Consider the following 14,326-nt stretch of genomic DNA (forward strand, 5'->3'; position numbering starts at 1 on the left):
TAATTAAGTGAATTTAAAGCGCACTTCAACGGTGGTCGCATTGTCGCCACCGTGGAAAGAACTGCTGCATTTCTCTGTCTCTGTGTCTCTCGTTGTTGTTGTTGTTATTGCTGTTGTTGTTGTTCGGTTGCTCAATTTTGTGGTTGTTGCTTGTGTCGACTGCGACATGTTTCACGTTTTTTTCACACATTTTCGTTGATCGCCGTTGAACTTGAGCTTTGTTTCTGTTTTCCGTTTTCCGTTTTCTGTTTTTTTTTTTTCTTTTTTTTATTTTTTCAGCTATAATCTCATTTCATGTGCCCATTACATGGGCACATCTGGCGTATGCGTAATTAGGCTCTATCTCGCTGCATTAACACACACACACACATACACTAACACACACTCATCGAACACACACGAGCACACTACACTCACTCCCTCAACGATTATCGCGTGTCAAATACCCGATTCGACTTTTTAATTTGAGTAAATTGTGCACCAAAACAAAAACAAACAAATGCCACATCAACCATCTGTTGGCAAAGCGGAAAATTGTTATTTGCAAGAGTGGTCAACAGGGCTGACAAAAAATAGGGAAAAGAAGAGGAAGAAAGGGGCGCCAGAGACGTAGCGCAACAATCGAAAATTTGCCGCTTTTGCATTTATCCATGTCATTGGCATTTTCTTCGCTTTATTTCAATTTTCTATATTTTGTACCCGACGCGACAAATAAACTAAGTGCAAATTCACCGGCAACTGCGCCCCGCCCACCAAAGCCCCCAAACCCCCAAGGCTCCCCAGCCAACCAACTAACGACGGCGACAAATAGAATTGACGTTTTGTGGTGTCCAATATGCAAACAGTTCAGTTCAGTACAGTGGCGGTCAAAAAATGAGGTCAGCTGAATTGAAATTAGTCGGAAGTTAGAAATGCATCTAACTAAAATTTATAAGGATTAAGAAATATATATAATATATATCAAAATTATATAAAAAAATAAAAAAAAAAAAAAATAATAATAATAAAATTTTTTGTAAAGAAGCTAAAATATATGAGCTATAGAAACTATAGAATCAAATATGTAAAAAATATTCCTAAATTTATTAAGCTTTAGTTCCAAGCTATGCACATTATTGTGCGCCATGACTGTAAGAACAGCATTGGCTGCGTGCGGCAAATGTTTTACCCCCCTTTTTTTTGGCCATTGCATGCCTTGATAATCGCGCTAAAAATGATGACAAAACTGCTGCTAGTTGTGGCTACAATTTTTAATTTTCTAAATGCATTCAGACCCATCCCCCGCTGCCCTAACCCAACCAGGTGGACAAATGACACGAAGCGGACGAGACTGTGCTGGTTGTGCGGCCAGTCAGTCAGTGAGCAAGAGCGAGAGAAAGCATGCGATGTTCACGCGTTGGGGGAGGCTACTCAAATATTCAAAGCGACGCAGCAGAAAAAAAGAGAAAAAAATTTAACGAAAAGGAATAAAACGCAGACACAAATTTAACGGCACTTGTGGTCAGCAATCGACAGGCATATGAAATATTATGCAGACAGAGAGAGAGAGAGAGGGAGAGTGTGTGTGTGGGTGTATGTGAGAGAAGGAGATAAAAAGAGATAGAGAGAGAGCAGAGCAGAGCAAAGTCCATAACAGTTAATTATCGGCAAAGATAACCAAGCTCGTACATTTGCTTCTTTATCGCTGCCAGACAGTCGCGTCCCAGCAGATGCAGCCACATTTCTTTGAGGTGGCGTCTGCGATGGGCGACGGCGACTGCGACTGCGACTGCGACTGCACCTGATTCGCACCTCATAAATCAATGGGAGAAGCGCAGAAATTTGGAATTTTCGAATTGAATTTTGCATTTCAAAGAGCTCGCACAATTTGCATATTTGTTCGCCTGTCTATTGAAATTGAATTATTAATGCAAATTGTTGCTCATCCTCTAAATGGCATTCGATGCGCATCGTTAGCTCCTGGGAAAAGAACAGTTTATTAAATCATAAATATCTATTTTCAAATTGCAGAATAATATTTTTCGGCCTCTCTATTTTTCTTCCATTTTTATTTTGAATATGGAGCACTTTATGGTGTGAGCTTTAAATTTAAATTGCTGGAATTTATATAGTGACTTTGAAATGAAAAATAGTATATATACTAGAGCTTTTATAGCAACATTTTTCTAGTGTAAATACTAGTTAGAATTTTTATAATAATAGTCCAGAATTATAAAAAACTAACGAAATCATTTTATATACTCTAGATTTCCATATACATTATTAGAACTCTGATATGATGTCTGAGATAAAAGTTTCTTCCCTGGGTATTAAATTATTCTACTAATATAGATATTGATAAATACAATGTCAAGGTAATCGAACATATTTTCAGCAACTTAAGAGAAGAGGAATAACCCTCCATATAGACTTTACTTGTTTATACTTAATATTATAAAGTCTATTTTCAAATAGTTTTCTGTCTTCCGCTCCTCAATTTCAATTGATACTCAAATTATACATATGTTAATATCCTTTTTTATACATATGTAAATATCCTTTTAAATACCTTAATTTACTGTTAGTCCCATATCATTGATACGATTTCTCAACCTCGTCGAGCAGATGATGAATTAACAATGTGTTGTGTGTTTCAAACTAACGGATGTGCATAATTGAGATGACCGCGAAGTTATTTAAAATTTACAGATGATGCAGATAAGGGGAAAAACGTCTTGGATATAGGTCTGATTAGGCAGCGGCTCAGCCATTTACGCATACTGCATAATTAATTATATTAAAAGCGTTAACTGGCAGTCAACACACACACACACACAAACAGAACACCAACACACACATACATATATACAGACTTGCGTGTAGGTATAAAGTAGTTAGCATAATTTGCGCATTTCAATAAGGTCGATAATTTGATGGCTCAGTAGTTCGCCAAAGGTTAGCAGCAACAGCCAAGGCAGGCATAAGCCGAAAAGGAGTAGCAGAAGTTAAAGGCGCCCACAGATACATATACACACACGCACACACACACATAGTAAGGCTGTCTAAGATACTTTCGTTTTTGTGCTTCTTGTTTGTTGTATCTTTGTCTGCTTGTAGCTTTTATCGATGTCTGATATTTAACCTCGATATGGTATTTTTATGGTCACACACGCACACCCACACACACACATGCTGCATGAGTGTGCTTACAGAAATAATCAGTTTAAAGATGAAGAAATCGCAAACAAAAAGAAAAAGCTGCCATTGTTGTTGCCTTCTTCGTCCCGTGAAAACAAAAACAAGAAAATATAGAAAAACAAAAACAACAACAGTTACGAGGTATTTCCCTGGTCCCAGCGGCATGACACTGAGTCCCAAAGCAACCCCCAACACACACACACACACACAACTCGAAAGCAGCAGCAGCAGCAGCCGCCCCCTTCGCACTTGTTTAGATTCATTCACGAAAATGAACGCACGCAAAGCTTCACTCAAAAGATATCCAAAAATCCACTCAAGCACTCACTCATTCACTTTCGCTCTCGCTCGCGCTCTCTTTGCCTCTTCTCTCTCTCTTTTGGCTCTATGCTCATCGCTCATCGCTCTCCACTCTTCTCTCTCTCTCACTCTCTCTCGCTCTGTCGGCATATGGTTGCTGAAGGCTAAGCGAAAGTGTTTTCAACAAGTTCCATGCTAATGTGGTTCTCTTCCGGATGAACCACAATGAAATCGAAAGCGTAACAACAACAACAACAGCAGCAACAACACCAAACAAACAGCAACAAAATCCGCCCTCAAAGTCTATTGCAATACAAAGAGACCCAAAAGCTATGAACTCTCAACAAGGCGAAGACGTTCGCAAGTCGCAAGTGCGATTCTGATAAGGATTGTGCCGACGCGACATCGAGACGGCTAACGGGAAATCTTTGTAACCGTTGGGGGTTTGCGTAAACTGTGGACTTGCGACTTTCTCTGTGTATTTGTGTGTGTGTGTGTATGAACTCTTGTGCGTGCGCCGCGAAGCGTGCAGCGCTAAGCTGAGAAAGAGCATAAATAAAAGTTCCAACAACAATGGAGCGAACAACAACAGCAGCAGCAGCCCTGAACCTCTCAACCTTAACCTGAACAACAACAGCAAAATGGTGACGTCGGCGGCCATCTTTTGCCTTTGTATGTGTGTGCGTGGGTGTTTGTGTGAGTGTGTGTGCAAATGCCATGGAAATGGCGCCAAAGTAAGTTTATTCTGTCGCTCTGTCTGTGTGTGTGTGTGCGTGTCATTGACTTTATGCGGCAATAAAGTTGAAAATTTTGAATATTATCGTTAGTGAAAAATTAGCGCCAAGTCGCCCGCAGCGCCAGCAAGGTGAGCTGGGGCAGGCTCACCTGTGCCCATGGCTTAAGCGCCTGGCGTGCGCCACAAACGCTTACGGCTACATCCTGTTGACGCCCTCAGATAATATCGCCAAATGCTTTAGCGCCCGAATGTTAAGCCCGGAACCCAAAACGATTTATGCACGTTTCGTATTCATCATTAAAGTGTTGTGAAAAGCGATGCAAAGATAAAGCTCAATGTTATTGTTGTTGTTGTTATCTGTACTGCTGTCGCTGTTGTTTGTTGTTGTTGCTGTTGATTCACAAATTCACAGTTAATCGTGGGCACAAAATTCGCTCGAAGCTGCAAAAGTTTACAACCGGCTCGAATTTATTTCAATTGTTAGTTGAATGCCAAAAGGCAATTCTATTGAAATTATATTGTTTTATTGTTTACAAATTTGTGTTGCGCATCAGGAATTGAGTATGCTATAATATTATGATCATTAAGTATTTAATTATCATTATTATTTGTCATATTATCTATCATGAGCACCAAACATAATTCTTTTTTATGTATACAAGAAATGAAGTAACACTTCTTAATGAGAGTTGTATTTTAATTATAGAATATAAATTATATTGTATATATTCATATGTAACAATTTATTTTGTTAATAGGTCTAGTTAGTCCTTTTTGCAGATTATAAGAAAGTAAACGCAGCTAAAGCCTTCGTAATCCTTCCGTAATTATCAATCGATTGATTATCTACAAATAAATTCTATTTTGAAATGAATATTATGTTACAGACAAATCTTATATTATTATATAAGCCAAAATACTAAGCATTTACTAACTTTGTACATCTATTGTCTATATATATATTATAAATAAATAATACAGCAGAGTCCCTATAATTCGAAATGGCAACAAGATCAGTTTTTTTCGAGAATATGTATTTCTATACACTTTTTTCACTTTAAGATCTTAAAATCGTCCTTATCTTTAACTTCAATCTCAACTACTTAAAAATCTTAAGCAGCATTCAAGCACATCGAGCAATTGACAGCTTTAGCCCTAAAAAAAAATAGATAGAAATAGACAGATAAAAAACAACAACAACAAATATGAATGACCAATTATGCACTTCGTTGGCTCTACGTGCTCTAGCTGCCAATGGAGTCGATTCATGGCCATTTTGTTCGTTTTGGCCATTTTGGCCATTTGGCGTTGGCCCGGCCAATGTCATGTGCGGGCGTTTGATGATGCGTAGCTTTTCATTAAATGAAAATTTCGCGTCGCTAGCAAGCCAAAGCGACGCCAGGTGGACGACAGGATACTTTGTTGGCGACGGCCAAGACAAAGATGGAGAGACACTTTGATTTATTGGCAGGACGCGAGCTGAATTTTTAATTGGCCAGGACGCAATAAAGTTTGCGATGCTGCGTGGTCCGAAATCCAGATACGGCTTCAATTGAATCAGCGCTGGGATTCTCACAGTCCTTCGTGTCCTTCGGGCAGCGCTAGGCATATGCAAATGGGACGACACGATTTTTAGCTCTCACAATTTATGCGTCCTGTCAGTATATTTGACAACATTGTAATTCAAGCGTGCGATGCGCCGTCTTCTCCTCTCGATGCTTCCGAGAAAGTCAATTAGCTGCCCATAAAGATGCGCAATGCTGACAACGCGAGGGTGGGATGCTAGTCAAAGACAGCAACAACAACAACAACTATGAGTGCAGCTCATGATCCGTAAATGAGTTAACCTATGCAGCTCTCAATATCCACTCGATACGTATTCAAATTACAAAGTTGCATCTGTGGAAGGTCTCATTCGCTACCTCTCTCTCTCTCTCTCAGTCTCTGGCTCTGTAATTCGATATTGCATCTGACAGATACGACACGGCGCTCAGTTCCTAGGGGATTGCCGATGGCCTTGTTAATGATGCTGCTCATGTTGTTTGTTGTTCTTGTTGTCGTTGCTGTTGTTGTTGGCACTGTGTATAAAATGAAAAGAACAAAAAAAAAAAAGATGTATGCATTGCACACATAAACACATCTGTTTTCATTCCCTTCCCCCATACGCACGATTTCAACAAGTTCACAATCAGCTCGCGTGGCCATATAGCACCAATTGCTATAACATATATATATTCATATATGTACACACATTATTCATAGTCCAAAATGTGTTCAAGTTCATAATTAATTTTTGCCTAACGCTCGCCGCACTCAAATTCTGCGATAAGCCAAAATGTTCTTTTGGGGAATGTGTGGCATGCGGCTCGTGTGTGTGTTTTACTTTTTTTTTTATTTCTTTATTTTCGTAATTTTGTATCGAAAACAAATTGAATGAAAATGTCCAAATTTATTGCTGTTACAATAGTTGTTTTGTGTTTCAAATTTATTCATTTATTTATTTGTTTTTTTTTTTTTTTCAACTTTTAAAATTTATTTTTCATAAATCAAGTTTCATTCAAACGCATTTTCGATAAACGTAAAATCAAGAAAATATTCATGTATATTTTTTTATTTGCTTAATGCTTTTTTGATACTCGTTCATGAAGTGAAAAGGGGATCTGGATAATGTCCGACCTGCCGTCCATACTCTACCTATACCTATATTTATATACATATATAATTTTGTTTTGTTTTTTAGCTAAGATTTTTAGACTTGAAATTGGGATTTTTCTGTATTTATCTAATAATACTTATTGCATATTTAAAGTGTTAAATATAGATTTACTTACTACTAATTTCTCCTATATATTACTACTCTCCCATTAGTATAAATAAAAGATCTGCTCACCATAGAAGATACTAATTTTATACTAAACATTTCATAAAAATTATTCTCAATAAAATATTTTTTTTTTTTTCACATAGACATCAAATTTAAATTATGAGAAAATTAAAGTCCCAAGTGAAAAACATTAAAAATGCTCAGATTCTAGGTTAACCTAACTCCCATAATCCAGAGTAAAACCCCATTAGGCATCATATTCAAATTCCCAACTCATATCGAAGTAGCCTAGGCAAACTATCTACTAGATGAGCTCAGCAGGAACATCTTTCAACAGCTCAGGGACAATTTTAGGATATCCTCTTAGGGTGCACACTAAATAAGAGCAGCAGCAACAATAACAACAAACATTTACTCATTTATGACACATATGCAGATGTTTTCGAGCAGTGCCCTCACCTTCCACGCGCTGGGCAAGTAGCATGCAACGCCCTCTTCAGCTAATTTGTCCAATTTGTCGAGTGAAAAGCAACAAAAAGCAGCGAGAGAAAAAAGTGTGGAAAAAAGAGGAAAGCTGCGAAAATGCCAGCCAATCGAGTGTAGGGGAACCCCCGCAGCGTCAGTAGCAACAAAATATTATTTCGGCAAAGAAAATCAGCGAGCGACGGCGAGGGGGGCCAGAGGGAGAGAGACGACAGACCGTGGGCTGTTGCTGTATATGTATATATGTATTTTACCATTTAAATGCGCGACACACGGGTGTCAATTTCTCGCATATCCTGCCTGCAGGACATCCCATTCACATAACTGTCACCCTCGAACTGCACGTCTCGAGCCTCGGCGTTTATCGCACGCTGCGCTGTCACGCCGCAGGCAGAGCCTTTGCAGCAGCTCAACGTTCCGAGTTTTGGGCAGGCAAGTGGATTGACTCAAGCCCGAGGCAGCACATCTGCCACAAAACGTGGCAAGTGGCAACTGCGAAAGGCGCAACCGATCATTAGCAGCTTATAAAGAGGTCTGACTCAATCAGTAACCGAAGCTGCTTCTTATCCCTCACAGTCTGCCTTGAATGATTCCATTGTTAATGATTGATTTTGAAATCTTTTTATACTTGCAGCTTTTTCCTGAAGTTCTTCTTGAAGTGCAATCAGAACTGTCTCAAAAATGCTGGCAACCCACGGGACATGCGAAGATTTCAGGTGAGTCTCCCTATTATAATTAATTAAGTATTATTATATCTATATACTAAAACAACATCTGAAGTAGGAGTATCCCTAAACTTAGTTCTGAAATTCCTTTGAATTTATTTTGAGAAAATATATACAATCAATAGAAATGCTTTAGGGAATTCTAAAGAGAAGTGCAACTAATTAATAATTAAATTTCTAGTTTAGTATAAAAACAAAAACTCTTCTATATCAAATGTCAGGAACTTCTTGAGCTCCTAAATTTTCTTATTTATTGAAGCCCTAGAGGCCCTAGTTAAATCTTCTTCAAGTAAATTTTCTGTACATCTAAAACTTGTTTGCGTTAAGACTCTGTATATTTGCAGATCATATATTTAGATCATATAGATCAATAACTTAAACTTGGAACTTCTTGGCATATAGATCTGATCATGATATATAGTCTATATCTATATATATCTACAAATGGTTTTAATTTCCTCTTAAAATTCTTGAAGTTCCAGACTCCCTTCAGTTATCTATTATTGCTCTTAGCATTATAGTAATATTTATAATATTAATCATCTATCGCAGGTTGTAATCGCCACCCAAGTGGCCGTTGACAGAGAACTGCTGGCCATCTCGGACAATATGTTCGTGCACAATAACTCGAAGCACGGACGCCGCGCCAAGCGACTGGACACCACGGAAGGTACAGGCAACACATCCCTGTCCATATCCGGTCACCCCCTAGCGCCCGACAGTACCTACGATGGTCTGTAACAAAATTCCAATTACTCGATCAGTTAGTTCAGTTAGTTCCATTTGTGGAAGACTTTTATTTCGCTTTTGTTCTTAGAGATTTTCATTTTGATTCTGTAGCAATTGGCAACTCGAACCCGTTTCTTGATTTTCCTTCTGTTGAACGATCAACGCTTAGTGGAACGAACCCTCCAACTGACCAACTCTTCCATTTCAGGCCTCTACCCACCCTTGCCCGTGGCCACGCCCTGCATCAAGGCGATATCACCCAGCGAGGGCTGGACCACAGGTGGCGCCACAGTCATCATTGTGGGCGACAATTTCTTTGACGGCCTGCAAGTGGTATTCGGCACAATGTTGGTCTGGAGCGAGCTGATCACGTCGCACGCGATAAGGGTGCAGACCCCACCGCGACATATACCCGGCGTGGTCGAGGTGACGCTCTCCTACAAGAGCAAACAATTCTGCAAAGGCTCACCCGGACGCTTCGTCTATGTCTGTAAGTATATTTACTGTTGCCCGACAGCCCCCCGCCCGAAGCATGTCTAAGCTTTCCGTTTGCATTCCGATCGATCAAGCAGCTCTCAACGAACCCACAATCGACTACGGCTTCCAGCGACTGCAGAAGCTCATACCCAGGCATCCCGGCGATCCGGAGAAGCTGCAGAAGGAAATCATACTTAAGCGCGCCGCAGATCTCGTCGAGGCACTCTACTCCATGCCCAGGTAAGCCTGCTCAACTCCCCTCGCCCGAATGAGTAGTATCGTAATGCTTCGCTTGCTTCTCAGCAGATCGCCCGGCGGCTCCACCAGCTTTAACTCATACGCCGGCCAGCTGGCGGTGAGCGTGCAGGACGGCAGCGGCCAGTGGACCGAGGATGACTATCAGCGCGCCCAATCGAGCAGCGTCAGTCCCCGTGGCGGCTACTGCAGCAGCGCCTCAACGCCACACAGCTCGGGTGGCTCGTATGGCGCCACAGCAACCAGCGCTGCCGTTGCAGCCACCGCAAATGGCTATGCGCCCGCACCGAATATGGGTACCCTATCCTCATCGCCAGGCAGCGTCTTCAACTCGACTTCAAGTAAGTGTGTGCTAGCTAGGGTTAAGCAAAGCGTCCCTCTAGCATAAGCTAAACTGATCCTTTGACCTGTGAACTAGTTCCTGTATATTATAACATGAATGGTTGAAAATCGTTTATCAAATGTTAATGTACTAAGTAATCTAGAAGATAAATATATACACTGTAGAAAGTCTGGTAATTATATATGATATATAATTTCTAAATCAGTTGTGACCTAAAAAATTAAAAAAATTTTGTCCTATCCAATTCCAAGTATTTTTTTTGCAGAAGAAATGAAGAAATAGTAGAAAATTACAAATGCAAAGGTCCATGAAATTGATAGAGCTTACTTAAAGAAATCATCAGAATATTGAGAAATATTTCTCATGAATATAGAATATCTAATATGTATTATATAAATCTATATAGGTATTTATTTAGCTTTCAAATATATTTCAGTCTTTAATTAAACCTAGGACCATCCAAAAAGTTGAATACCTTATATAATCCAAACACCCATTTTACATACGTTTTGCGTACTTTAAATATTATTTATTAAATTTACCCCGCATTCAAAAAAATATATAAAACCATGGCATAAAAATATACAAACTCATTATTTTTCAACAAATAGGAAAGTATTCAATGTTGCAAGTTCGACGTTTATAGTTTGCTTATTGAATAAACGTTTACCATGTTTGTTTTATAATTTTCACAATCACTCAAATACTCATAAGATACCCGAAACAAACATAACTACTCAAATATACTATAAACTCGCCCCACACCTACCCCGCCCCAAATCGCCTACAAAGTGAATCAAAATTTGCTCAGCAAGTGCATTTTCGACATTACTCCACCAACAGTGACGACGCCTTGGCATTCGGCTCTAGTGCAACACCATCATGCCACCGCCGCAGTCGCCCACCCGCATCACTATCCGCATCCGCATCAGCCGTGGCACAATCCCGCCGTGTCAGCAGCGACTGCGACAGCCGTTTAAGGACTGCAGGATGAGGCGACCTCACTGATTGCTTGGAGCTTGGAGCAGGGATGAGGAAACAGCCAATACACCTACACACGCACACCCAAGCATACACACAGAGCACTATCTTATCGGCAACGACGCCCCCTAAATGCTTAATCAACAATGGGCGCCATCTGTTGGCCGGTAGCAGCAGCTGCTGCTATGATAACAGTGAATATCATCAACTCCAGTTCCAATTCCAATTCCAGTTCCTGCGACAATTGCATTGCGTGAGTGTTTAAGATTCCGTCGTCGTGTCTGTCATAAAACACATACACAATAGCTACAACAACATCAACAACAATACACAACCAACACACGTTTAACGGTATTTATAATTTTTTTAACAAACATTTTTATCATGTTTAACTCATGTAAATATATATTAATTTTATTTTAGTAAAAAAAATAATAAACAAAACTGTTAAAGGGGGAAAAATATGATATTCATATTACAAGAACTAAATATCTGTACGATTGAATTTAGAATATTTCGAAATCCAAGAGCCGTGAAAATAAGTAGTGATTTCATTAAAATCTGAATCATCTGGATAGCTACCTTAAGCCTCAAAACATTGAAGATTAAATATAACATCTTAAGCCATGAGGGATTTAGTTATATACCCCATATATTCTCAGTTTTTAACAGTTTCTGTGGTTTCTCTTACTTTCAGGAGTCAGCAGCTTGAGCTTCAATCCATTTGCCCTGCCCACCTGCAACACACAGGGCTATAGCACCAGTCAGCTGGTGACATCCAGTAAATAATATTATTATTAAGTTAGTCGGATGTCCGGGCTGGAGCAGCACTCACATACTCCAAATGTAACCAATGAAAATGAAACAAAAACAAAAAGACGCTCGAAAGTGCAATAAGCGAATAAAAATATGTTTCCAATATTCAATAATATTTAAAATAAAATTACTTTAAATATTTATTGAAATGAACAAAAAAAATACTAATAATGAAAACAAGTTGTTTATTTTTGATTGATTACATTTTTGATAAATGTCCTTGTAAATTAAAATAAAACAAAAAGAAAAACTGTTTTAAGTCCATATCAAACAAACAGAAAACATATGAAAAATATTAAGAATAAAACCCCATTCATATCATATAATAATATCATAAGATAATGTGAAAATTGAAACGGAGTCAAGTCGACTGCACATTTCAGCTATGCTTGATCAATCTGTATATGTACATATACATATATATATATATATATATATGTATACAATATTTTATTTGGATGTAGTAATCAAAACTGTGAATAGAACAAAATATACCAATTTACACCTATATATACCAACACAAATACGAACCATCTGAAAGTAATACGAAAATATTATACAAATACAAAAACATGGAACTCACACAATTCAATTTTGGATATATCTAAATGCTTGTATACGAAAATTTAATACCAAAAAAAGAAAATACATAAAGTAATATATATATATATATATAGATCTTCTTTTTTGTTCACAAAGTTCGAATACAAACAGCTTATATCATATATCATATCATTTTTCAAAAGTTATACGACAAAAAAGTAGCCCAAAATATAAAGTCGAACACGAACCGTAATCAAAATGATAAATACCTACAAATAAAAGTTATAAAGAAAATATATATACGATTGGGACTAGCTAAATATACCCAAGAAATATTGAAATTTGCAAATTAAAATAACTTAAACTAAATAAGCATAAATCATACTTAACGAACGTTCTTTGGCAGTCATATGGTGCACTTAATCAGATCCCATCATGCATTAACTAAACTCTTTCAAAATCAAAAACAATATCTAAACTTCATTCGTATTAAAACATCCACTATAAGGAACAAGAAGAAGCGGAAGATTAATCAACTAAAGACATTTGTTGACTAGCCTCATCACATAGGGAATATCGTAAAAATCTATACATATATAGATATGATATTTGGAGGTGCATATACATACATATAAATAGTAAGAACATTGTTTATTACTCGGTCTGTAGGATTTATTGTAATTGATATTGTATAATAATATACATATATGCCTATTTCTAGAAACAAACACATTGAATGCTAAAATAATAATACATTATTAATATAAAAACAAAAAAAGAAATAAAAAAAACATTTCTAGTTTTAAGAATGCATAAGCCATACGAATTAGCTCCAGAAATCGATTTGTAAATTATACTTTACTAGTAACGCTCTCTGTTTTGTAAATCTCAACAAGTTATTTAAATAAAATTTATTTAAAACATAAATCAATTTATTTTTTAATACACTTTTAGACTGACCCTAAAAAATCGTGGGCTTCACGTTGTAAAAAACAATAAGAACGTTGCAATCGGACGGCACCGACTCTAAAATACTCGATCATGGCACAAAAAACAGTTTAATCTTTTTTCATAAATCTCAAGAGAGAGTTTGTAGGAACTGTTATTGGAGCTATGTCTTTCAAACTTTGGAAGATAAAGTTTTATTTGCCAAGTTTTTATTTGCCAAGTATCCACATTTTTTCTATATATAACTGGTTTTCAGTTGTCAGCCCATCTATATATTTCGAATTTCAAGTCTCTGGCATTTTTAAGATATTGCTTCTGTTTTGCAATTTATAAATCTCTACGTCTTAATACTACGAAGCAGTACCAAATAACCCTCCAAACTCGAGATAGAAATATCAAGAATATTGCACAAAATCTGTTATTATTCACTTCGGAAGAGTATAGTTTATATTTAACATAATATTCCGAGAGGGGATTCAAGAGATGTTTTAATAAATAGAATACATGTTTTCAATGCTAGAATTTTGAAGCATATAGAATTTATCAACAGTTATGGAAGCTAATTGTAAATTAGAAAGTTGACACGATAACTATTCCATTAAAAAGGTCAGTATGATACAAATTTCTACACATCTACATAGATGTGCTCAGAATGAACCGAGATAAGCTCATTTATGTTTGCTTGGGTAATCAGCAGAGATAAGATTATTTAATTTAGTTACTCAAACGTAGATTTACAGTTTATAATGTTTCTTAAAATACTTATTATGTGTCACTTACGTCATCTGTGAGCTCTGGTTTACCACTTGGAAAGCTGGTTTACAGTCTGCTGTGAGAGGCAGATCTTACAGAGAAAATATAGAAGTGTTATACAGGCACATAAACAATCTTAACATTGTTTACAAGATGAAAGAAATTCAATATACCATAGCATAAACAAATTTAAAATTGTGAATATAAAATTACTTAGAGTTAACAGAATTATAGTG

At 37.4% G+C, this 14,326-nt stretch overlaps 1 protein-coding gene across 12 annotated transcripts in view; it reads left to right on the top strand.

The window, feature by feature from the left end:
• Positions 1 to 13,526, top strand: part of kn (EBF transcription factor knot) — a 40,277-nt gene extending 26,751 nt beyond the window's left edge. The window contains exons 6-12 of one of the 12 annotated variants that reach the window (XM_089471358.1): positions 8,155 to 8,236; positions 8,798 to 8,978; positions 9,183 to 9,464; positions 9,544 to 9,691; positions 9,755 to 10,047; positions 10,893 to 11,381; positions 11,728 to 13,525. In XM_089471358.1, coding sequence (XP_089327484.1) covers positions 8,155 to 8,236; positions 8,798 to 8,978; positions 9,183 to 9,464; positions 9,544 to 9,691; positions 9,755 to 10,047; positions 10,893 to 11,029 — 1,123 coding nt within the window. In that variant the 3' untranslated portion in view covers positions 11,030 to 11,381; positions 11,728 to 13,525. Of the gene's footprint in view, positions 1 to 8,154; positions 8,237 to 8,797; positions 8,979 to 9,182; positions 9,465 to 9,543; positions 9,692 to 9,754; positions 10,048 to 10,892; positions 11,382 to 11,727 lie in introns of all 12 variants that reach the window. The other 11 variants (XM_089471359.1, XM_089471351.1, XM_089471352.1 and 8 more) reach the window with 11 other exon arrangements.
• The last annotated feature ends 800 nt before the right edge of the window (positions 13,527 to 14,326 follow it).

The sequence above is a fragment of the Drosophila arizonae genome, chromosome 5 (genome assembly GCF_054131065.1).
Source record: "Drosophila arizonae isolate 15081-1271.41 chromosome 5, UAZ_ARI_1.0, whole genome shotgun sequence".
NCBI classification, from domain to species: Eukaryota; Metazoa; Arthropoda; class Insecta; order Diptera; family Drosophilidae; genus Drosophila; species Drosophila arizonae.